The sequence below is a fragment of the Dermacentor albipictus genome, chromosome 2, assembly GCF_038994185.2.
Source record: "Dermacentor albipictus isolate Rhodes 1998 colony chromosome 2, USDA_Dalb.pri_finalv2, whole genome shotgun sequence".
Lineage (NCBI taxonomy): Eukaryota > Metazoa > Arthropoda > Arachnida > Ixodida > Ixodidae > Dermacentor > Dermacentor albipictus.
The window spans coordinates 166,218,075-166,243,751 of record NC_091822.1 but is presented as its reverse complement, the minus strand read 5'-3'; the positions used below and the strand labels follow the sequence as shown (position 1 = coordinate 166,243,751).

The window sequence follows — 25,677 nt, the reverse complement described above, 5'->3', positions numbered from 1 at the left end:
CGTAACATACTGAAACCCCACTCATTGTTCGGCCTATTCTCTAACGAGTGCACTCATATTTAATACGTCATTGTGAGTATCCGCGAGTTTCCGTGAATGAGGCTGGAAGTTATAATGAAGGCCAGAAAAATAATATTCACGAGTGCGAGCGAGTGTCAACTAAATTAGGGGCGTTATCTGGCCATCGGATTTTTTACAGTCCCCAGAGAAGTGCGTGCCTTCTCCCACCCCCCACTCCGAAAATAATTTCTGGCTACGCCGCTGGCTGCCGCACTCGCATTGCGATGAGGACGACAAGTGTTTTCGTTGCAATAAACGACAGGAGTTGCACAACCATATCGGGAGAAAACACGCAGAGAGCGGTTGGCAAAAGACGCGGATAAGCAAGCGCCAATCAAAATCCGCCGCGAACCAAGCATGCATGGCCCAAACCCGATGAGCAGGGTCGCGCGTTGGGCCGACTTTGTGAGAGAGAAAAGGCGAAGGGGATATCTTCACGGAGATATGACCGGTAGTTGGCTTTCGAAGGCTTGATTAAGGCTCACTCCTAGTGCTCTCTCCGCGTTTTCCTACGGTATGCTTGGGCAACCTTATTCGTTTTTTTTTCTGTTCTTCCCCGAAGCGTAAAGGAAGTAGCGCCAAGCCGTGAAAAACTAATGAGCGGTATACGCGAATGCGATCAGCTGGGTATTTGACTCTCCTCTTCAGCAACTCAATCTATCCAATACACGAGCTTACGAAATTATATTAAAAAGTCAAGGCCATTCCACCCTGCGGTGGCGGATGACCAGAGGAGCTGTAAACATCGAGGTAAGAAACCTTGTGATTAAGACTTTACTGGCATCACTCATTCTCAATCAAGACGGTCACAATGGCTTTGTGGTCGCTGTGATATGCACTGATCGGCATACTCGCAACTGCAAACACGTTCTCTGATAACGTCAGATCGATGCACGTACGCCGCTGGGTGGTCGGTTGGGCCGGATTGGTGTGGCATCGCGAGGGATATGTCTGCAACGTGGAACGCGTAAAGCGCTCCCTTTTCGGTCCCGACACATCCGCAATGAAATCACCGACGAACACAGGGGCAGTGTCATCGCAACTTACAAACGCAAAGCGAGTGGCCATGAACCTTACGTAGCCATGAGCCATCGCTTACGTGGGGGCATGAGCCATTGATGATGCCAATTTTGTGTGCGGACACGAAAATATTATGGCACGCAAGCCATATACAGCTCCACTGTAAAATTAACGAAATTTTAAAAGTATATTCTGAAGCGCAATACTTAATTTCACTGACAAAGTTGTAGATTGTATTGAGAAATGTGCAACTGTTTTCTTTCGATGAAGTTAGCTGCTGCCGTATTGCTTTTTCCGGGCCAAAAAAAAGAAGCGCGCGAAATCTGGAGAAGTACCACGTGACCAGTGCTTGCGCGCAGTGACATCAGTGCCCTCAAACTGCGCCTACACGCAGTGCGGTTTAGTGGGCAGAGCTTGCGCAAATCTGTGGCTCACCTAAAACCAGGCTGACCGCGTAGCCCAGAGGGGCGTGGCAGCGCAGGATTCCGTGCCTGTAGACAGCCTCCGCTGTTCCGTTCAGGTAGCCGCCGCCCACCCAGGTCGCTGAAAAGGAAGTCGGAGATACAGCCAGATATCCAGCGCTTCTGCTTATCTAGCAGTTGATGCGCTTCCTCCTCTTTAAGGAAGTCGCAGTTTGGCCCGAAAGGCCGAAGCATTGACAGCGGTAACGAGGTATTTGGACATTACACCAATGCTCGTAGTCTTATGGGCAGAGTAAGTTTGAGGCTTAATAACTAAACGTGCCTGGCACAACGCTCCCTGAACGCACATATGAACGAAGTTTAGTACATCACCACCGGCACTGGCTCTCGCGGTAAGAGCATTGGTGTCGTGAAGAGCGCCGGCAACGGGAAGCGGACGCGTTTGTTCCAATGCGAACGTTCCGTGCTGCCGCTCCCCTTACTGTGCCGAGCCTCGAACTCTGCAGATCACGTGACCTCCTACACTGGGTGCACCGACAGACAGCGCGCATCAAGGCATCGTGCCTACTCCTCGCTGTCGCCCTCACCCTCTCGTCCTCACCCGGGCAGCAGATCACTTGACCTCCAACCCAATGAACCGATCTGGATGTAGAGGAGGGTGTAAAAACCCACCAACTGTTGCGCAAAGATTCCGCGTAGCTTTTGTAGGCCCAAGTACTCGAGACTTCACTTACGTTATTCCACAAAGCTGCCGTAAATGGAAATTAAAAAAAAAGAAAATGTCAGAGTTTGGAACGCTAACTCTGAAAACAAAGATGCAGATATAAACACTTTCTTTAAACTTGGTTATTTCGGACGGCCAGATTGGTAAAATTTGGTACATTATAAATTACCCTCGAGTTTGAGAATAATTTGCGAATGCGGCTTTTCAAAAAACTCCCATGAGAAACGTTACTACACTAGCTGCTGTAATTGATTACACAAGGTTTGTCAATGTTAAGAGATTGGATACTGTTTACAGAATTGTAGTACTTCAATTCTGTGAACAGTATACGAAAAAAAAAGGTTAAGTAAGAACATTGAAGATTTTTCGAGAAGATCCCCACTCCTCCATGCCTTTTCAATAGTTGTAAGCGTGGTTGTTGAACTCTTTCGATATTTATGGGCATTGGGCATATCTTGGGAAAAGTTAAAGTTTGTGCTTTTAGCTGCTTGCAGAATAACTTTCTCTCTTAAATGCACGAAATCTAATTGAAATTGGTTCAGCGGTTGTCTCAGGTGAGGGGCATCTCTATGTTTCATAGATACATTGCAGTTGGCCTCGCCGAACCAGTGTTGCCATTTTAGAGATTTCGTCATTAGCGACTTTTTGTTCCTTTAGTGGCACAATTTTCCAATTAGCCGCCGGTGACTTCTTTAGCGACGTCACAGAACAATCGCCCATATATGCACCACGGCTGATTCGTGGGCTCCATGACCATGATGAAAGAACGGTTGCCTTCACATCGGTGGTCTTCATACTGCTCCACAACACGGTGACCTTCACAGGATGGTTTAGTTCTTTATATATAGCGCGTTCATATATGGTTACATGCCTGGTCATACAAGCGCGGTTTCGCAGCGCAATGGTATCTGACATTCGAAGATTTACGATTAAAGCTTGTGAAAGTAAGGCTGCGTCAAAACAAGTATTAGATGTACGCTTTTGGGCTTCCGCTATGCGACTTATGCACTGGTGGCGAGCGCGCAAACGGTACGATGTGATCGCGATGTGATCGCGATGTGATCGACTACGCTTATACGGTGGGAAATATGTCAAGATCCGCAACAGCTTCCATTGCGACCTAGAAGTGTGAGACTTCTTGTTGCATCAAAGTGAATGATGGGAATCTACATTTTCCCCCCTTATATATATATATATATATATATATATATATATATATATATATATATATATATATATATATAATAAGAAACCAACAAACACTGACACCAAGGACAACATAGGGGAAATTCCTTGTGCTTAATAAATGAAATGAAGAAACGATAAGTTAAAGGTAATTAAAGTGGATGAAAAAACAACTTGCCGCAGGTGGGAACCGAACCCACAACCTTCGCATTTCGCGTGCGATGCTCTACCAATTGAGCTACCGCGGCGCCGTTTTCCCATCTACTTTCTTGGGTATTTATGTGTCCTAGTAGAACCCTGGGAGTGTTAACCAGCGCCATCACTCACAGACCTTGGCGGCGGACGTGGAACGTCTTTTTTGCCGAAGGCGTCAGGAGAACGTGATCTTTTTTGGGTGAAGGCAACTGGTCAATAAACCCACATATGCTACCTGAAGGCATCAATGTCGCCGGAGTCGAGACCCTCGTTATGAAATAAACGAGAAGAAAGGGGGTTAACCGAGGGGCTCGATTTTTATTAGTCGTATCATAAGAAGCCAACAAACACTGACACCAAGGACAACATAGGGGAAATTCCTTGTGCTTAATAAATGAAATGAAGAAACGATAAGTTAAAGGTAATTAAAGTGGAAGGTAATTAAAGTCGAGACCTTCGTTCGACTCTAGAGGCTGAGTGGCGATCCTGAACTCTTGTTCCCTTGCCCGGCTATTCATCATTGTCTTGAGCATAGTAATCTTCCAAACCCGTCTTACACTCTCTGTTGAGCGAGAAGAAAGGGGGTTAACAGAGGGGCCCGATTTTTTTAAATCGTATCATGAGAAGCCAACAAACAAAGACACCAAGAAAAACATAGGGGAAATTACTTGTGCTTACTAATTGAATTAAACAAATGATAAATTAATGGTAATGAATATGGATGAAAAAAAAACTTGCCGCAGGTGGGGAACGATCCCACGCCTTCGCATTACGCATGCGACATATATATATATATATATGCCAGCGCCGCACAATCTCCGAGGTCATATCCGCACAGCAGAGCATCCTTGTGCTAGCACCTGGCTACGTACTCCTTTTCAAACACAACTGAAGTGTGTTTGAAAAGGCGTACGTAGCCAGGGTGCTATAGCACAAGGATGCTCTGCTGTGCGGATATGACTTCGGAGATAGCGCGGCGCTGGCGGCAGCCCTTCTCCGCGCCGCCCGATCTCGGAGGCCATGACGCGGGAGCTCGGGTATAGGAAGCTGCGAATGTCGCTCACCGGTCATGGAGCCGACGCCCATCCAGAGCGGCAAGTGGCGGTTGGCTATGAACAGCTTCATGAGGACGTGCGCCGCGTCCTGCTTGCGGCGAGTGTCGACGCTGAGGCGCGACACCTGCTGGCTGCTGTCCGCGTTCATCTTGCGGGCCGCCCACACGCCCACGGACACCACGGCGCCGTAGTAGACGCAGATCAGCATCACGGCCAAGAAGTTCACGGCCATCTTCCCCGCGGGAACGTCGGGACGAGCTCTGCGACGTAGCGTGGAACGCGAGGTATGCCGCGTGCTCAGCCACGATCCTCGTGCAGCTTCTGGTGGTGGTGATGATGACGACGACGACGACAACGATGGCGATGATGATGATGATGATGATGGCCTCATGTTATGGCTCATACCCACACTGGGGGATTGGCCAAGGATTGCGTGCCGAAACGATTACCTATTCTTTTGAAGTGTTACAAATTCGATGAAAAAAAATAGAAAGAAAAAGAAACATACAAAAGCAAAGAAATTACAAGAGAACAATCAAAAAGTTATTCGTTTTGTTGATTGTACGAAACCGCAAACGGCATCAAACACGTCCCTGTGGCTGACCCTTATAATCGACGCACCGAAAGATAGTATGATTTCCGATAACATTAACCCTAATTTAGCAAGCGGAATTTCTAGATGTCTCTTTCTCAACAATTTGTGTCGTCGACACACCAAAAAATAGTGATCTACTGATTCTGTTTCTTGGCAGTATGGACACAGAGGCGATAGCGTCAGACCAGTCCTGTGTAAATATAGGTTTAATGGAGGGACACGGCAGCGTAATCTCGTGATGGCTACTTCTGATTGTGTTGATGGCCACCACTGAATTTTCCACGGAAATTTTAGGTGCTGATATTCTGTCCATGTTATTGTTGATTCATTGACATTTCTATGAATTGAATATTTTCTATATCTAATTGCTGTTACGTGCGCCACCAAAGGAAGAACAGGCATGATAGGTCCATTCAGGGATGCTCGCGCTAATGAGTCTGCCATTTCATTTGAATGTAAGCCACAATAGCCAGGTACTCATAATAGTTTTAGAGAATTCGACTGTGGAGGAACTAATTAGAAACGCCTTTAGAGTTGGCGAATTGGGTGAAGCTGTAAGCGAAGTACAGACCGAAAGGAAATCTGTTATAATAACAGCACTTAATGAGTTCGAAGTGAGTTTCCGAAGGGCTAAAATATTTGCTAAAAGCTCTGCTCAAAAACGGGTGTGAAATCTGGTAGTCTCAAGGAGAATGACCAGCCAAACGGAAGCGAGAAAATGACCACGCCCGCCTTTTCGTTGTTCACAGAAGCATCTGTAGCTATTATGTTATTTGTTTGTACGTGTACAAGGTAATCTTGCAACAAGTTATTTAAAAAGTGGCTGATTGAAACTTACAGTTTGGGAGGAAAATGACATCAAAATCTAGCTTAATATTCTGATTTGATTCGGTTGGTGGAATTACCATTCGAATGCTCACGTTGAGGCTATCTAATTGTTTTTGTACATATACAATCTGTGGAGTGCGAAAGCGAAACCAATGAGCAAGAAAGAAGGAATTCGGATCACTAATTAAGGCTTATTCAGATCGTCTAAGCGGCAAGCTGCTAAATTTCGGAAATGCTTGAATCGTTAAGATGCGAAATCTGCGGGGCAATGCTGGAAGACGCGCTTTTTGATAGATAACATTAATAGCCACAAACCTAGGGAGTCCCAGACACAGGCGTAGGGCATCACGCTCCAAAAGAACCAGAGGCTTTATTTTATTAGCTGGGCCACCTGAGAGCAAGACACACCCAAATTCTAATATGGCGCGCTTATAAATTTTATAAATCACCAACAGTGAATCCCTACGTAGTCCATATTGTCGGTTACTCATTCTGCGCTGAATACCAGAATACCTAAAGCACGTTGTCCCTTACACGGTACACTTTCTATGTGTGGACTCCAGTTGAGTTTTCTATTATATATTATCCCCAAATATTTTAGACGCTCAACCTGTGGAATATTGTTCTTGCTTATAAGTTATAGAAATTGAAATCGAATCCATGACCGGGAACACTAAAATTGCGCTTTTGCTTACATTTAATGACATACAAATTGTCTGAAGCCATACCTCAAGCATACTCATGTATCTTTGTAATTTTTGGTATAAAGCGTTAATGTCACTGTCAGCCGCAAAGCATGCAATGTCATCTGCATGCACGTATACGTGCATGTCCCAACAAGTGGGGATGGAGCTCATTAATACATAATAAATAATATTGGGGATAGGACTGCTGCTTGTGGAGCACCGCGAGTCTGTCTGAATTTAGACGAGGAACGTAGTACATCCGTCCTTGAAGCAATAAAATTCTCTTTATCGCGAAAATTCTGCCAACCACGCGATAACATAATTTGGGAAATTACGAGGCTGCAGAACATCCAGTAAAATTGAATTTTCAACGCTGTCATAAGCTTTAAGTATGTCTAATTTCACTAAAGCAGAATATTGTCTCCTTTTCCGGGCAAGTTGTATACGGCTGTCTAAATCAGCATGGGCACACCATTAAGCAATTAGCTCTGAAGCCTATTTGATTTGGACTTAATATGAAATTCTCCGTCATCCAGATAGTAATCCTGCAATGTAATACCCTATCTATGAGCTTGACCATATTAGAAGTAAGAGAACAAGGTCAGATGTTTTCTATGTTATAACCTACTCCTTGTTTTTTTAGGTATCGGGATTAGTTTAGCTACTTTCCAATCGTAAGGTATCCAGGCTTTGTTTAAGGAATAGCTTATAACGTTTAGAAGGTCTCCAGAAGATAGATGGAATAAAATTTTTATCATGTGAACGGTAATTCCATCAGGACCAGGGGCTGACAAGAGTAAGTTACGAATCACGTGAACTAATTCAGGCAATGTAACTTCAGCAAACACTGATGTTTGGGCTGATTTTTGCAAATTATATTACATCAGTGACGGGAATCTACTCTCCAAGCCTTTAGCAAAGAGTTCAAGAGATTTTCTCATTTCATCGGAAGACAGATTGACATACTCAGTATTAGTTGGCGATGGCAGAATTTTCCGAAATTTCACATATCTAAACAAAACTTTTTTGTTTTTAGATTTAGAAAGGAAATCGTAGTGTTTCCTATCATAATCGTCTCCAGTTTGAGCAACTGTACGTTTAAATAGAGCAGCGTGAAATTTGTAATCAGACCAATTTTTGGGGCACTGGTTGTAAAGGAGCTGCTTCCAAGCTGCCTGTCGGCGTCGGTGGTCTCGCGTACAGTCTGTATTCCACCAAGGGTTATAAGATGTTTTCTTTGCACTAAATTCAGCCTTTTTGTATCTTCTTTTAATTACTGCACAAAGTTTCATAGCCTTGGTGACTTCATGCTCTTCAGAATGGGAAGCCAAATGTTATTTGTAGGTTATAACCTACAAATACGCGTACTTGGGAGCATGATGGCATAATCGGGCAAGCAATTACAAACATTCTTGGAAAGTGATCACGGTTGGTGGCACAGTCCAAGGCTCTCCAGGATGAGCTAGTGAAGGACGAACTTACAAAAACTTAAATCCAATGCGGAGCGGGACTGTTTACAAATATATGTAGGAATTCTAGAGTTCAGACAAGACAGATTATTATCGATTGTCCAATCCCACAAGCGTTTGCCACATTGGTCAGTTCGAACGCCCCAGCACATGTGATGAGAGTTGAAATCTCCAACAAACTTTTTGTCACACCATGAAGTCACTGCTGAATCCAAACATCGAATGTTCTGCAAACCCGCAAGAAAGTATAAATTTATTAACGAGAATGGTAGACACTTTAGTATGGTTATATCTAATGCAAAATTTTCATTTTCTGGAGACATGTGTTTATATGAAATCTTTGCCTTAAGACTAATTTTGTGAGTGATAAAGAAAGCTAGACCTCCGTCGTTCGATAGACGGTCCAGTCGGAAAGATGGGTAGTGATATAATTGAAAAGATTAATGTCCTGAAAGCCATGTTTCTTGCAAAGCAATAATATCCAGGGAGAATTTCAATGATAAATACAATAAATTTGTTGCTGCAGAGTGTATTGATCGCCAATTCCAATAAGGAATTTTGAGGAGCCCTATGGTTGCGAAAGTGTGGACTCAGTAACTGCCTTACTTAAAATGCATTCCTTTAAGAAATCTTCCTTTGTAAGGCTGTCTTTCAGATATTTTTTTGTCTTTGACTGAGTTAGTGTGGTAGCTTTTTTTGACAAAGGGGATCTACATCGTTTTAACGATCGAGGATCCATGTCCAGTTCATCTGCGCCCCGTGTGTTATCATTGAAGCCTGCGCATTGGCTCTGGTTGAGATTTACGGATGGGCCTATAATTTGGGCATGTTGGGACGTGAAATTGGCGGTTACTTCTTCATTCGAAGGACGTGAACAGTCAGTTGTTTGAGAAGTTATACCAACTGCTGTTGTTGTTCGGAATATCTGCGCCATCTGGCTAGTGAGAATTTGTGTCAAGGACTCGCAAAGGTTTCCAGATAGGCGCTCCCTAGCTTTTTCCATTGCCCTTTCGACAGCATCAGCAATAGAAAGTGAAAGAGACGCATCCGTTGCTGCCGCTTGGCGGGCTGTGACACCGGCGTATCCCTGTGTCCTAGCATGAATTTCAGTTACGGCTTCTCTACGCGAACAACGTCTTCGTTCGACGATTTCCAGGATTTGAATTTCCCGTGCCTTTGCTGAGCAATTCGAATTAACAGCGGAGTACGCGTCATTGCAGAGGCAGCACCTTTTTTCCTTGCTTTTGCACTCGCTAGAATTGTGCTCTTCACCACAAATTCGGCATCGGGGAGCAGATCTACATCATTTTAAGGTGTGTCCATAGCGCCAGCACTACACACATTGGAGGGGACAAGGGGACAGAGGTTCCACTCTGTAGGTTAGAGGTCATGCCTTAATCTCTGATGGTCGAATTGTCCCTGCAAATGTGGCTATGACCGACCCAGTAGGGATCCTGTTTTTCTCGACCAAACGTCCACACCTATAAACTGAAATTACACCCGCCGGTGCAAACATCTCTAATACTTCTGCCAGTGTCATATTCACGTCGACGCCGCGGACAAGCCTTTTTCACATATGCCAAGTGGGGAGGAATACATGCGCTCACCGGTTGGCGCCAAACAGCGGACACTTGCGTTCGCGTACGAACAGCCGATTCCAGCTTTTGGTTTGGTTTGGTTTGGTGCCTGTAGATGTAGCACAACCCACTACGGGGGATTGGCCATGAATAGGGTGGCAGTGAGTCGAAAAAGAATAAATACCTAAATAGGATTTTTTCTTTACTAAAAATGAGATAGTAAATGAATTCTGATCGTTAATAATAATTTTCATGCTATAGTTTCTTAACATTAGAAGTTAATATTTTCGGTTTCTTGTTGTGGAAAATAACAGAGTAAAATTAGCATGGAAGTCTCCTTGTTTCCATCATAAAAGTATGTATGGCATCACATACGTTCCTATTACAATATCCTAGTGCCAACGACCCCAGAGACAGAATGATAGGTAGCGTAATGGCTAATCCAAGTTGGTGGAGGGAACCTTCTAGAAGTCGTTTTCTATGCTCGATGATTCCAGCGCGAATCACGATCTTAGCTGGAATGAAGACGATGCTACGACAACGAGGGCATCACCACCACGAACCTCGCATAACCTCACAAAAATGCATCATCATCACCATCAGCCTATTTTATGTCCATTGCAGGACGAAGGCCTGTCCCTATTATAGTAGTATAGTATTATAGTAGTATATATTATAGTAGTATAGTATTCTGCCATCCTCTACTGCGCTTCCCCTTCTCTTGGAACCCATTCTGTCACCCTAATCGTCCAACGGTTATCTAATCTGCGCATATAAACTTAAGCAAGCCACGTAAAAGCTAGGTGATCCCGAGCTCCGCTGTTGACTCCAGCCTTGCACCACTACTGCAAGCTGCGCAAGTTTTTATATTGTAAAACTGAATATGCCTGTAACTGGAATGTTTTTGTTCAACATTGTGTAACGATACGCATATGGTGCTATCAATTTATGAAAATTGTTTTTGTTGTCTTTTAACATTCTTTTAACTGTTTGTCCGCCGATGCTCTTTTAAGTGCCGCATAACTCTGACGACGAGCACAAATAAGTTTGTTCGTCGACTCGTGGCATGCTGCAACATTCTATTGCTTCGCCGGTTAGACCTTCAGGCGGAGAGAGCACACCAGTAGAGACCGCAGATGCATCGGGGACGTTGAAAATGTTAAGGCAGGTGTTAAGGTGAGCAGCTCACCTGTTGATCGGCATGCACAGCAGCATGTGCAGCTAGGTTAGCGGCCTTATACTGAAAAACTCACCAGCAGGCATATCCGTTGGGACAGATGCGTAAAAATGTGTAGCCGCGTCTTACGTTGTCCATTTGTGGTTCGCGGGAGAAAGAAGAAGAAACGTATATTGCGGCGCATTACACGTACGCCTAAGCCTACAAGCAATAGAGTGCCAGCAGCTCCTTTCTGCGGGCGACAATTGGCGCTTCCCTAAACTCCACTTTTGAGGATTCTCGCACATGCCGTTGCAGTACGTTTGCAATGGGAAGCATTTGCGCAATGACGGTAGTCAGAGGGGATTAATTAGCGATAATACGTTTGTGCAACTACATTTGCCCCGATGATTGTGACTGCGCACTCCATTCTAATATATGAAAAATGTATAGAAGAGTCGCCAGATACCCATTGCTTTTTCTGCGTTGGACCAGTCTCCTGTGCATGGCAAAGTGATTTTCCAATGTCTGAATAAAAAACTTGTGCATAACCGAGCTGATGTTTCTCAGGCGCCCCAATTGGGACCATGCTTTAAGCGGAGGTTAAGTAGTAACTATAAGACTGAACTTTTCGTTTAGGTATTCATTTCAAATAACGCGCAATTATTAACATTGACCAAGTATAGAGCAGGCAAAGCGTTTGGCTATCCCGTGTCTGTAGACACCTGCACAGTTCAGCATGCTAATTTGACAGCTAATTTAGCTCTATGGATGGACGTCCTGGCTTCCAGTCACGCGGCCCATTCTTCCCCTTAGCCAAGCAAGTCAGCACAAAGGGCAAATTGCCTCCCTGGTAGCTTGTACCGTGGGTTCAGAGATGCGCATGTGCGATCTTGGAGGCTAAGCTTGCGCCACCGGATGCGTGCTGGAAGAAAGCGTCCCACCCAGGCAGTCGTCGACGTCCCAGACGTATGGGAGTTCTCGCTGAACTAACGTTTCCACAAGGCGAATGTGCCTGGCGACCGCACTTTGGTTCGCCGAACCACTGCCATTGTCATCCGCACTTGTGGCAAGCACATCGCCAGTGTCTTCGCTATGAACGCGCTGTCCATTTACTATCCCGGTTACCCGGCACAACACACACGCATCCGGCTTCTCACACACACAAACACATATTAAGAAGAAGACGGCGAAGCTCAACGGCGAGCGAGGCCTTCCTTGGTCCTGATGCCATGGTGCGGTTAAGCACGATTTCGCCCCAGGACCGGGTGCGACCGTCCTTGGTACTGCGGTGCAGGCGGCGCAGCATGGTCCCGGTCCAGGACAGGGGGTGTGCTACCGCGCTGGCATCGAGGAACCGTATAGTCCAGGAAGAAACCGCGCCCGCTCGTTCGCTCCCCCACCGGCACTATTTGTGCGGGAGCCTGCTGCCACGCCGCCCCCTCCGAGAGGAGCCGGATATCTCAGGCGTCCTTGACGGTCATCTGCGTTTCGTTGCTGCCCTTCTTGGCGTGGAGTTGCCGCTGCTTGCCGACGTGGCCACCCCTGTTGGTCGTCTCGGGCGACCTTATGGAAACCGCAGCAGCCTTAGACTTGCGCCGTCCGTTCAAGCCCGTCGTTCTCTGGCTCTTGCCGGTCATTTCGGACACGGCCACGTTCGTCGCGCGCGACCCCTCAGCAGGCATCTGCGAGCGCTCGTTCCTATTGGTCAGCTCCGACCTGGCGCACTCCGCACCTGTCTTGATGGTCTGCTCGTACTCGGCGACTTCCTGCACGGTTTCGGGTATTCGGTGCCTACGGCCTTTTCTCATACATAGTATGTCATGCAACGTGCAATTCTCATGGACAGCTCGACCGACATCCCGTGATGTGCCGCATGTAACAACTACGAGAATCCTTTGTACAGGGCACTGGGGACGAGGCTACGTCTGTCTGCACCCAGACGTAGACGACTACCCCAATGCGGTGTTAATCTCTCTTAATCTAAACAAATACGTCTGTTCGCTTGCCTATATGTGTGTCTACTCCAGCAAAGAACGCACCAGAGCACCTCTGCAAACATATAGTTTTTCGTAAGCTATACATGGTTCGCGGGCCCTGTGGACTCCGCGAGCGGTTTCAAAGAAATCCGCAGGGACATATGGGACAAACGCTTCATCTGAGAACCAATGCTCAGTGCACATTTTCACGGCTTATACCCGAGTGGCAAATATTGATAGCTAAGTCGAGTATGAATAGCAATGTCGAGTTGCTCCTGAGCCTTCGTAATAATAATAATAATAATAATAATAATAATAATAATAATAATAATAATAATAATAATAATAATAATAATAATAATAATAATAATAATAAAACGTCAATACCTTACGAAGTTGCCCTAATGATCTCGTTTTTAGGAACTCAAGACTTCAGAAAAGAGTACCTCGGCATGAGTGATTTGTAGCAGGACATAAAATACATCGAGTAACTACGTCGCATTTCTTTCACCTTGACTTTACTTCACCTCGATCCATTATTTCTAAAGCTATATTTATTCTATTTTATTTTCCATTTTTAATATTTTTTTTTCTTCGACCTTGTGCTTCAAACTGCGTACATTTAGGTGATACAGGGAGAGGACCTCTTGAGGAGGATAAGCGAAGGCATTGAACAATATGATTGAAAAGATCAGGGTTATAGTAAGCCATCATTCCGAAGAGAGATTTAGCAAGGTTGCAAATTTCCGATGCCTATACTATCTTGCTTAGGTCCTCCTCTGAAGCTATCCTTATTGCTGGAGTGCCGCTCTCCTTCCTCACAAAAATCTTTCCCTCTGTCGACCACACAAAAGTAGTTCTGCTCGCAAGCTTTCGTTTTAGCTAGCCATCGAAGTTTATTGTTAGTGGCAGTCAAATTATCAATAAACTGTATCTTGTCATCCTGTTCTTTGAGGGCTGTGCGTTTTGCAAGCCACGCATCTTTAAGAGCCCGCCTAGAACACCTAATCAATGCCACAGGTACCTTCTTTTAGCATGACGGGAGACGATGCAGGCCTGCAATATCGGAGTCTGATGGGCAGGGTTGATCGAGCGTCACCGCAAGATCATTTATATTATTTAGCAAGATTTCTTTTTCCTCAAAGGGCAAGCCATGGATTTCCATGTTCTGTCTCCTGCTATATTGTTGTAGATCGTTTAGCTCTTTCTTTGGCTCGTATTGATCTTTTTCAGTGCTTTCGAGTTTAGTGCGTAGCCTTTCAATATCTCCATCATGTCTCTCAGAAGTCGTTAGTAGTGTGTCGTATGTCTCAGAAATATACGTAACAGATTTTTCAATGCTTGTTACGGACTCGCGTAATGATGTCAGACCATCCAGCTTGACAGTAAGTGCAGCCAAATTCTTCTTGATTTCAGAAGGTTTTTTTACCCAAAGCAGGTGGGAGCACGAACGTTTGCCCACTACGAGACGAAAGTGAAGGGCATGTTGGGCCATTTTAATCTTTTCTTATCTGCTTCATTTTTTTGCTTTGTATACTCGCTCGCTAATGGCTGCGCCTTTACCAAGGTGGTAGGGCTGACGACATTCTCCATATGTCACGAAATCTTGATCATCAGAAAAATCCTCAAAACATGTAAGACAAGTATCCGTCGGCACAGTACTCATATTGAACCCAAGCTAGGGCAGCAGCGGCAGCGGGACAGTTGGTTACTTGTAAAGCAAAGACGATGGTCAGGCGCTTCACGATTGTTGCTGCCGCTGCTGCCCGAAGTGTGAAGCATGCGTCGGCAGGCTGGGCTTTTATAACAGGCTTGAAGGGGGCGTTGTCTTCTCTCCGTCCAGAATACCAGCAGGGCGAGAGATGCAGCAGTGTAGATAGTCGACGTTGGTCGGTAGATAGTCGAGTACACGGAGTAAGACATTTAGGAGGTGAAACTCCCGTCAGCGCGAGCGAGCGCGGGCGACCAGATAAGGTCACAATCCGCCTTTTGCGACGCCGAACTGCGCATGCGCAGTGCCCTAGCGGCTGAGGAGCGAAGCGATTTGGCAGGCGCTAGAGCAGACGGCGGACAGCCGGGGCAGGCGCTGCGATTCTCAGTTGCGCTATTCTCGCTGCCGCGCGCACGGCACGCCTTCCTAACATATTGACATCGAAATTTGGCGCGATGCCAATGTCGTGTGTCGCGTACGGCTGCAGCTCACGTGACAGTCCCAGCAGGACAGTGCGGTTTTTCCGATTTCCGTCGGTAAAACGAGATCGACAGCGCCGTGAAGCCTGGATTAGGGCTGTGAAGCGGCAAGATGCGCAAGGGCGTCCATGGCAGCCGTCAGCAGCATCTCAACTCTGCGGGAAGCACTTTGTGACAGGTATGCATCCACATACGTAGTTCTCTGTTTTTGTAGTTACTGACTCATACGAATAATCTCGAGAAAGACGCAAATGTGTTTGAGCTAGCGAAACAAACGATCTCTTGCTCGCGCGAGCCGGCCGAGTGAAACGCGGTGCTTTATTTTTTTTTAAATTCTTTTTTGTCGTCATCTCTGTGCGGCCGCCGCGTTGTGCTTTACTTTGTTTTTTTTTGCTGTCATCTCTGTGCGGCCGCCGCTAGAGCGCCGTCTTTAGCAACTTTACACCGTGCACACTTTTACTACTTCATAAGCGTTCAGCGAGTGCTCGTGATGTCGGCGTAGTTATCTGTTGGAGCCAAGCGCGCCTGCACTGCCGGGCAGATTTGGAAACGGCGTGCACTGTTTAAGTAGCTGATGGTGCTAGTTAGCAATCGCTGCTATTTGTCGTTTCATCATTCTTGTCGACACCGAGTATAGTAATATTTCTTGAAGAAAGCTTATGTTCGTTTAGCGAATAGCGATGTAGTACGGTTTGTACTATGGCTCATTTTCCCGTGCTGCGCTTTCTGGAGTCGAGTGGCGCGTCTTATTGTGTAACAGACACATTCCAGGGGCACCTTCACTGTCACCCAGACATCCGGACTTCATACCGACGCTGTTCGTGTATACAGACCAGTTCAGAAAGAAGGACGCGGTCGACCGCCATGTTCGTACCGCGGCGCGTTCCAAGAGGAAAACAGGCGCTCCACCAACAGCAGGTATCACCGGTTCCGGGCATACTGGCCATTTTCTGGCATTTTTGTAGGTGTACACATACTTTATGTGGGTAAAACACGTATGCAAACTGACATTCTGTTGGCCTCCCCATTGCCTGTGTATGTACGCCAAGCACATGGCACACTATAAAGGAATATATGCAGTGGTGAAACGTGATATTTGCCCTAAGAACTACACTTCATGCCCTATCCGAGTCATGCGTTTTTGTGTGTACTCATACTATTTTATTACTCACTTTACGTCACAGGTACAGAGGTTTCAGGTCAAGGAGGAACTTGCAAAGGTCTCAGTGATGGGGAACCAGACACGTCCTGTGTTCAGGGTGAGCAGTGGCTTTTGAACTAATGGCAAGCACACTGTCACATTATGCAGCTGGAAATGTTTTCTGAGGCTCACCTTATGTTGCTCATTGCGAGTCTTGCACGTTTGCGACATATGAATTATCCATAATTTGCTTTCAGGTGACCAGGTCATTAGAGTAGTGCACTCCGCACAAAGTGCGAATGCTCAGAGTAAATGTCAGTGTTCAATGAATTGTGTCTAAAGCAATAGCGTCACTTTATTGCATTTGTTGATGCAAATGCAGGTGCAGACTCTTCATTCGACGAGGAAGGAGCAGCTGATGCACTCTTGCTGCTTGCAACATCCCCAATGCTCACTGAGCCACAGGAGGTCCTAGAGCCAACGCCCTTAAGCAGAGAGGAGAACACTGACCACCTATTAACTGAAAATGTGGTATTACAACGGAAAGTCAGGGATCTAGAACTGCAATGCAGAAAGCTAAAACGCTGCACGTTTTCTGTGGATACTATTCACAAATCGTCTTTTAAGTTTTATACAGGACTGCAAAGTAAGGAACAGTTTGAAGCACTCTTTAAGCACATTGAAAAACATGCAGAACGCATGGTTTATTGGGATGGAGGAAAAACACAAGCAAAGGAAAGACAGCTCTCCAAGCGCGAAGAACTTTTCATGGTGTTGTATAGGCTCAGGACTGGTGTTTGTGCCAAGGAAGTGGCTCGAATCTTTGGAATTTCTCAGTCATGCCTTAGTCGCATCTTTTGTACATGGGTAATTTTTCTCGATAAAGAGCTCTCAGCATTGACAAGGTTTCCCACATTAGCAGAGATCAAAAGGCACATGCCAATGGCATTCAGTGACTTCTCAAACACTAGAGTCATCCTTGATTGCACAGAGGTGAGAATCCAAAGACCTTCAAAACTACAGGCACAGAGGCATACTTTCTCCTCGTACAAGCATTATAACACGTTCAAAGCACTTGTTGGGGTAACACCAGATGGCTACGTTTCATTTGTGCCAGATTTGTGGGGTGGGCATGTTAGTGATAGCGAAGTTGTCGAAAAATCGGGCCTACTGGGTTTATTAGATGCGGGGGACGGTGTGATGGTCGACAAAGGCTTTAGGTTGGAGGGCGTTTTTCCACCATCTATTCAAATCCACATGCCACCATTTAAAATGGGGAACCAATTGTCAGCTAGTGACGTGATTGCCACCCGAAAAATAGCTGGCGCTAGGATCCATGTTGAGCGAGTCATAAGACGTATCAAAGAATTTCATTTTTTAGACAAACCACTGCCAATCAACATGCTCGACATTATTGACAGCATTTTTAGGACTTGCGCCTTTTTGTGCAATTTTCTACAGCCAATCATTTCAATCAATAATGAGAACAAGTAGCCAGCTCGCACATCTCTACTTCAAATGAGCCTCCTTTACCATGCTTATGACCAGAAGAGACCAGACTGTGTAACAACAGTGTACTCTCATACTATATCACGTGTACTTACGACGACGCTGTGTACTGTGCTACCTTCTGAGGAAATTTGTATTTTCTATCTCTAAATAAATGATACTGCTTTTTCAGTTATCTTCCATGTACACTGCACATTTATTTTGTTATGTCTATAGACGTAACGGCTATAGTTATCACCAATGCTACACAATTTGCTTAGGCCATGCTATTTCTTTTCATTTTGCCATAGAAAACAAAATACTTCGAAACAGTTTAGCCGAGCTACGAGCCGAGTTTGAAGCTTTTGAGCGCACGGCAAACAACAGCACATCACAGCAACCCATACAAATTGCGGACCGCACTTCCAAATCACCACCACAAACATCACTGCAACAAAGTACCGCCTCCAGCACTCATTCGTTAACGCTGCAACAGTTAGCACAAAACATGCAACTAATGTTCGCAGAGCTACACAAACACCACACAATTCTTTTAAACATTGAGGCAGTTAGCCGACCAATCCGCTCCATGTGCCAGGTTGGATTTGCGGCCTGTCCAATCGTTGACTCGAGAACAACTGCTCTGCCGTCCACCGAGAGGGCCTGTATAGCTGCAAAAAAAACAGTATTGTTAATTTATAGGTTTAGAATCCGGTTTACAAGTCGTACAGCAAGCATTACATTGTATTAAAGCAATGAGAAGTAGCATGACGTCAACAAAGCATCACTTGTCATGGCAATGTTGAGCTATTTGCTGGGGATTCATCGTGGAAGGAAGTAAGGGGTGCAAACATGGACACAAGAGAACCAGACAACACAAACACTGCAGATAGGAGCTAAGTGTACTAGAAATGAAGCTTAAAATGAGAGAAAGTTCAGCTAGTTTGTAGCGAATCGCACTAAAAGAAAGTAACGCATGCAAACATGGATACAAGAGAACCAAACTAAGTAAATGCCATGTTGTCTAGTTCTCTTGTTGGTGTTTGCACGCCTTACTTTCTTTTATGTTGAATCACTTGTCAGAAACTTAATACCATTAGGTTAGCTTTTATTTACTCCTACAAAGAAACCCCTACAGGCCTACTCAAAGAGGCTAAAGTACTTAGGTTGTGTCAAATGACACAACTGCATATTGCAACGATTAAAATGTAGGTAGATACTAATCTCCTACAAAATTGTACAGCTTACTTTCACAGTGACATAAGAATTTTTCTGCAGCTTGTAACTTGCATGTGCTCATTATGTTTTATTTTTTTTTCGCTAATTATGCTGGTCAACATAGCTAAATCGTAGAGTTGGTTCAGTATTGCAAGTATTTAAACATGCCTAAAAACAAGAGCAAGACAAATGTGCATGCTTTCAATTCCATGCTCTGCTAAAACACAGTCAACATATATATATGACAAATGCCGTGCATGAATCCAGGTGATGGACTCATGCTAAAGGAACATCCATTATACATTCACACAGTGCTTCACAAACATGCCATAGATGAAGCAGATATGTTTGAGGACCCTGTGGGTGCTCACACACATCGAGTTATGCGACAGCCCTGTAAAAGTTAATAAATGACAAGACACTAAGTCTAAAAGTGACTGCTGCATTATCTGCTGCTCAGTGGGATACTTGTGAAGGTGATGCCCAGAGACATAGGTGGGCATTCTTATATAAATGAGACAGCCTCAGAATGACACGTGCCAAGACAAAAAGTTGCGAAAAAAGTAATAAACAAGGAAATGGACTTTCTTACCATCAAACCTCTCTTGTATGAGTCTTTGACAGGTCTCACTGTGGATGTCTTCAATGTCTGAGACCAGTGGAGTGTCTGAAGCTTCTGGTGCCACTTCACTGGGACTGTGTTCATCCTGGAATATAGTGCTTTACATTAGACAGCGCAGATAACATGCAAATGTTAGCTTAGTGACTACCTTGAATAGTAGTGCAGCTTGAAATATACGAAGCAGCATAGTAAAGATTTGAGGATTTTGTAAACAGGTCTTCGACAGCATCATATTGCGCCAGTGGTGAGAAGCGCAACAAAATAGGTTCAGATTGTGGTCTCATACCTGGCATGCCTTATTGCGCATGGTTGTTAAACAAGCAAACTCAGTATTGTACTTCTGAATCATTTTTCACATTTTATTTATTCGTACTCTAAATGCCTTCTTTCAGGGTGAGCAAAGAACAGTTTTGAAAGTAAGCAAACTACAAGCTTACTAGCATTAGAAAATTAAAAAAAACATTCAGATGCAGTGACATGAACTCGTGCTAACATGTGCTGTAAATCAAGAGCAAATGTAAATATGAAAGTGCAATAATGTGCATGTTGCAGAAGGGGATAGAAAAAACTCAAGCCATACGTAGAGGTAAACAGTAATCAATGCACATCAGATATGCCAACGCAAGATTTAAAATTCTTTAAAATTAGGTTCAGCAGCTCTGTGTAGAGAAGTTATTCCATTCAGCTATAAAGCATGGTATGAAAAATCAAGGGACACTTAATACACGTAACTAAGGAAACTATGTACAGATAATTTAATAAGACTTGCCCAGCATGCTATACTCACATGCTTTGCTGCATAAGTTGCAGGTGATTGGACAGTCTCGCATGATAATTATGTGAATCACATGTGGCTATAAGAATTTATGAAGCAGGCACTGGGGAGTTCATCACCGACTTGATACCTACAGTATTACAGGAGGCGTCAAAGGTCTTGTCATTTGTAAAGGCACACAGCATTTGAAAGCCCTTAAATGTATCACACTTTGGAATTCACAGTCCCTTACTGCTGTCATGGACAAGACAAGCTATAGAATGGAAGTTGAACAGATGTTTGTGTCAGTTTAACAGTGTGTATGTGCATGAATGCTCTCGCATTATTTCAGTCATCACGAGATAGGTTCTGCCAGAATTTTTAAAATAACTTTGGCTTTAAAGAGGTTTAGTTGCCTCAATTAACCAAGACTTACATCACAGGTTTGCTGCATCATATCATTGCTAAGCTTGCAGATTGTTTAGTGAGATATAAAAAAGAAAGTCACCGTATATAAACACTACTGACATTAGTGTTATACTGATGCAAACTGTACTTCGCATAAAAGCACAGTAAAAGGGGCTCTCAAACTGTTCCTGTCTGTCGTCACATGCTGATGGAACACTGCTAACTCTTATTTTAACAGATCACAAGCATACAGAGTTAAGTGTAGCACTTACAAGTGATTCTCCTGAGTTTTCTTTGCTCATATAACGGAGAAGCAGGCAGTTTGCTGCCACCTTTTCGAGATCGGCAGCAAGCAGAGATGGGTCACTCGGTGAGAGCCCTGGCAGTGGATCAAACCGCCGCCTTTTCGCACCTTCATGTTTCCTTGTATGAAAACTGATGTCGTGCAGAGGCAGAGGTGGCTCATGCTTTTTGACTGAAAAAAAAAAGTTTTGTTTGTACAAGTACAATAACGAAATTTTAAGTGCTTCCTGTGATGTTTAGCCAACGACCACATCCATTGTAAGAAAATTAAATGTTGCAGTTTGGGATTATTTTTTCTCTATGCAGGTCTTGTAGTTAAGAATTTATGAAGCGACACCAATATGTGTTCTTAATTAAAACCAGTAGCCTATATTTGTCCACATACCAATACTCATGTACGCTGTAAACAATGTAGCTGTGTGAATGAGTTGATATTCAACAGCTGCTACCACGAATGCAAACTTTACAACACGTTAAATGGTCAACACGGTGCCACAAAGAACCGTTTGCAGAAAGGGGCCGGAAGTGTGATCACAGATTTTTTAGGCACTTTTGCCGCCTCCTATGTTAACTAATGCTTGCTAAGTAGTAGCATTCTTACCTTGGGCAGGAACAATCCAAGCACATGGAACTTCCGTGCACGTTGCCGCATCCTTTTGCGCCAAGTGAATGGCATGAAGGATTAACCCAACAAAATGTTGGCATGTGCCGCTCAGGCTGCAAGAATAAAATGGAAGAGGAGATGAGTTTTCATGCTCAACAGGTATTCATCAAGGAAAAGATGGGATCAAGTGTTTATGAATTCGAAAGAACGGGTTTAAGTTCACGTCACTCAACGTGAAATACATGCGCCAATCTCAGACATGAGCCGCACACCACCACTCGCGCGTTGGCCTTGTAACACCATGTGCACACATTAACAGCATCATTGAACGATGCGATGCGGCTTGTCAGACAGCTATGCCGGCACGAAGTTAGGTACAACTAGCGGTTTTACAGTAAACAGCCAAACTTGGAAGTCATTCTCGTTATATGCCTCTAAATAGTGTACTGTGTGATACCGGCAATCCAAGGCTGTGTACGGTCGCAGACAAGTGCAAATTGGTATGCTGCACGACCGTGTCGATCGGTATACATGCAAATGCGCAAAAACAAGAACTCCCCGCTTTCTTCATTTACAGTATGTGTATTTTTTCAACATTTAAGCAACCGTACCTTTATATAAGCAAACAGCTAGCCCAAAACGGCAGGGCCGGTATAGTTATGAATTCCAAAATTTAACCCATCAGACTTAAATGTCCAGCACGCGGTTCATGCAGGTCGCGCTCCAGATGTAGAATAGAAAGCTTGCTCACCCTGCGGGGCAGAGGCAATGACCAGCCAGGATGGAGCCCGACGCCTTGGAAATCGCGGCGTGCACGATGTAATAGCCGCCTTTCATTGACGGTAGGCAGATACTACGCAAAAGTCCGCACGTGGATTCTGCTGACACGTCGTTGTACATGACGTTGCGCACGTATCCTTCTTCTTGGAACATCGTTCCTTTCATTTGCTGTCGCGCGAAGCGCGCTCCGCTCGACACCATGTGTTTTTCGAGCTGCGCTTCCGTGGGTATTTTGACGTTACCGAAGCGCTTTTTCCAGCCGTTCGTCACGCTGAAGAAACCTCCAGGTACAAAGCAGTCACCAGCGGGCTCCATGGCTAGCGGACGGCGACAAACTGTGCGCACACGTTGTTGCAGTTTTCACTCACACGCTGCTTGCTTGCACACGTGTCTCGCGTGCGGCGGCTGTCTGTCGCGGCGAGAGCGACGCCTGCCAAATCGTTTCTCGTGGCCACCGCACAGTGGCGCCACAATGCATCGCAAAAGGCGGATTGTTGTATGCGCCGACGGGGCCGCATACAGTGGCGGCGCCATGCGGCGCGTCGTAGAAGCCGCAGCGAAAAAAAAAAAATGCAGCGCCCGGGCAGGCGGCTCCGGCCACTCCGGCGCGCTCTCAACGGCGGTAATTTCTTTCCAGCCCGCCAGGGGCCGCCAGCACGATAACGGCTCTAAAGCCCCTTTAAACGGCTAAAGACTTTAAACGGCTCCGCGGGCTTGTGACCTTTTCTGGTCGCCGCAAACAGCGGAGTTTCCACTCCTAAATGTTTCTTGCTCTGTGGTCGAGTATACATTCGATACGGATGCAACTTGTGCTCGACAACTTGCGACTGACATAATGGGCACAGCCATGTTCGCAAGAAAAATAAGATGTTCCATATGCTAACGCGGTATATAGAGAGCTAGCCGTTCTCGCTAAAACGTGATTTCCTGTTACTCGCTACGCACAGGTCTGATCCAGAGCTTGCTGTCGCGTCGGCCTCCAGCCCCTCTGTGCGGCGCGCTGAAGCAGCCGAACACGTCGCAGTGCGGCGGCAGCCAGTGCCTCTTGAACGCCATGGTGGACACCAGCGAGCCGATGACGAGCGCGGAGAGGCCTAGCATCATGCAGGCCAGCCGGTAAGGAAACAGCTGGCCCCACACGGTATCGTGCGGTGGCCCGCGCACCGGCGTCGTCGGGCCCACCGACGGCTCGCCGCACAACCAGCGCGAGAAGGCACCCAGCACGAACGCTGCGAGAGGCCGTCCCAAACGACCATTCAGGTGGAACCACGGCCTCCGAGATCAGACGGCGAGCGAGCGCCTCCAAATCTCGGAGGTCCTCTTTTTTTTTTTTTTTGAAACTTCGCAATTTCTGCGCTGACGCAAGCAATGGCGTGGATGACTGAGTGCGGCCAATCGGTGAAATGAGCAGCGATGTGGCGAGGCGGTAACCGAATGATTGCTGCAACACTTCAACCAGGGAACGCTGCTTTGTCGCATCACTGCTCCGGTACTCTACCGTTTCTGGGCTTCTTCGATTTTCGGAGTTCTGGCAGCCCGCTGGCAGCCAGGTGGCAGCCAGATGGCAGCCAGGTGGCAGCCAGATGGCAGCCAGCTAGTTCCGGTCCTGATAGGAAGTCACGTGGGCTGGGATCCCCAGACAACCCGAACCTGCCCGAAGTTTGCAAAATAGAACGCCGGTACAGCTGGCCAAATGTAAACATGCCACCAGCATGGCAGCGTCCGGCGAGGCTGGCGCGCGCTTGGCGTATATAGTCGGCCCATTTATGCGTTGCCTGCAGCTTGAAAATATATAAATGCGTTCAGGGTACGATCACTCTCGCGCGACTCGGCGCAGGACGCGCACTGGGCCAGCCTCCCCTTTCGCTGCGCAACAGATGGCCTCCGACGCGTCCGATGTCAAGACGCGAAATCGCGCGTGATTGTATATACTCGAAAGCAATAGCTCGAGGATCCCTGCTCGCAGCGATCACGTCGCCCACCGACGACATTGATGAGTCGGCGTTGTGTCATCACTTCACAAAGCATGAAAAAGCATGATATCGGGTACGTCTCATACGCATAAAGTTTCGTGCCGACCTGCTGGGGCTTAGATTTCAGAAAGTTTGTTCTGGCTGATGGTGCTTCTCGTTTCGACCCTAAGGAGCCGCGGACGCGGCTGGCGCATGAAAATGCACGCCGCCTGTGACTAGCGAAACGTTTCACACGAAAAACAACATTGGTCGCGATCATGAGAGCAATAAGCCAATGTACGTGTGCCTAATGTACGTGTCCCTATTACTCAATCACTGCATTCTTAGATCAACGGCCTGCAGTTGAAACACGAAGAAGCCTTCAGGGGACACACACATACAAAAGCTTCAAATGGTTCACCACTGCTCGTATCACACCGCTTCGCAATGCGGAACGGAGCGTTAGCACCTGAAAAGATAACGCTAGAAGTAAGGAAATCTGAAGATGAATCTGAATCTGAGGAATCTGAAGCGCCCGCGTTTCAATCCGTGAAGTCCCCGCAAAGATGGCGGCGAGCGCCCATCGCCTCTTTTCGTCGTCTGCCAGCCAGAGAACTTCCAGAGAGCAGCCAGACCAAAATCGTCCTGGCAGGTTCTGGCAGCCCGCGGGTTGCCAGGACCGTCCAGCCCGAGCAAAACGAACGCCCGGCAGAAGTGCGTGGGGCGGTGGGCGGAGCAACCCGAGAAAAACGAATACGCTCTGGCTGGCTCTGGCAGCCCGCGGGTAGCCAGAAGCGGAAAATCGAAGAAGCCCTCTGTCACACTCCTGTCTTTGTGCCCCGTATATGGCATGTTGTCCGCACCGCTTTCATGCATATGCTGAATAAATTTTGGCCTCGCTAAATCGTGTCCCCCGTTCGGAGAAGATACTAGTAATCAAAGAACACGTTCGAGAGCCACCAACCAGTGTAAAATTTTACTTTCGTCGGCTCAGTGTCTTCACTACGCTTCACTAGGTTTGTAATAAGCTATAGCTCAGTGGTAAAAAGGTGTCATTTGGGTGAGTTGGTGCACATGTGCGGTGGAAAGCTACGCAACTTCATACGGACGCTTGAGCACCCCGGTTGCCGCCGTTCCCCCGCTCTACACAAGGGTGACGCCGACTGTACACAGGGGATTCCAACAGAAGATCATTGTCATATGGTGGCTGACACTTGCCAGCTAAACGCCGGTGTATGTATTTTCTTTCAGCGTCCGTATGAAGTT

The 25,677-nt window shown here is 46.0% G+C and overlaps 4 protein-coding genes and 1 non-coding gene across 8 annotated transcripts in view; 1 reads left to right on the top strand and 4 right to left on the bottom strand.

Moving 5' to 3' along the window:
* Window positions 1–4,961, bottom strand: part of LOC139056276 (high-affinity choline transporter 1-like) — a 28,491-nt gene extending 23,530 nt beyond the window's left edge. For both annotated transcript variants that reach the window (XM_070534373.1, XM_070534374.1), the window contains exons 1-2: window positions 4,671–4,961; window positions 1,516–1,623 (exon numbers count right to left, since the gene is read on the bottom strand). In XM_070534373.1, coding sequence (XP_070390474.1) covers window positions 1,516–1,623; window positions 4,671–4,893 — 331 coding nt within the window. In that variant the 5' untranslated portion in view covers window positions 4,894–4,961. The remainder of the gene's footprint in view (window positions 1–1,515; window positions 1,624–4,670) is intronic.
* Window positions 3,587–3,659, bottom strand: TRNAS-CGA (transfer RNA serine (anticodon CGA)). The gene has a single exon. It is a non-coding gene; the product is annotated as a tRNA-Ser (tRNA).
* Window positions 4,962–11,614: 6,653 nt separating the features above from the next.
* Window positions 11,615–25,677, bottom strand: part of LOC139055609 (high-affinity choline transporter 1-like) — a 39,917-nt gene continuing 25,854 nt past the window's right edge. The window contains exons 9-10 of the mRNA XM_070533132.1: window positions 23,405–23,688; window positions 11,615–12,741 (exon numbers count right to left, since the gene is read on the bottom strand). Coding sequence (XP_070389233.1) covers window positions 12,436–12,741; window positions 23,405–23,688 — 590 coding nt within the window. The 3' untranslated portion in view covers window positions 11,615–12,435. The remainder of the gene's footprint in view (window positions 12,742–23,404; window positions 23,689–25,677) is intronic.
* Window positions 15,008–17,977, top strand: LOC139056274 (uncharacterized). Of its 3 annotated transcripts, none has more exons than XM_070534369.1 (4): window positions 15,008–15,319; window positions 15,913–16,059; window positions 16,326–16,400; window positions 16,665–17,977. In XM_070534369.1, exons 1-4 carry the CDS (start codon window positions 15,118–15,120, stop codon window positions 17,774–17,776), a joined length of 1,536 nt encoding a protein of 511 aa, XP_070390470.1. In that variant the 5' UTR covers window positions 15,008–15,117; the 3' UTR covers window positions 17,777–17,977. The 3 variants fall into 3 exon arrangements, with proteins under 3 accessions (XP_070390470.1, XP_070390472.1, XP_070390471.1); XM_070534370.1 differs by having other exon boundaries at window positions 15,154–15,319; window positions 15,902–16,059; XM_070534371.1 differs by lacking the exon at window positions 15,913–16,059 and having other exon boundaries at window positions 15,010–15,319.
* Window positions 18,125–22,916, bottom strand: LOC139056275 (uncharacterized). Its single transcript, XM_070534372.1, has 5 exons — window positions 22,431–22,916; window positions 21,677–21,792; window positions 21,045–21,247; window positions 19,581–19,695; window positions 18,125–18,441 (listed from the first exon to the last, which is right to left on the bottom strand). The coding sequence occupies exons 1-5, from the start codon at window positions 22,772–22,774 to the stop codon at window positions 18,245–18,247; spliced, it is 975 nt and encodes a 324-aa protein (XP_070390473.1). The 5' UTR covers window positions 22,775–22,916; the 3' UTR covers window positions 18,125–18,244.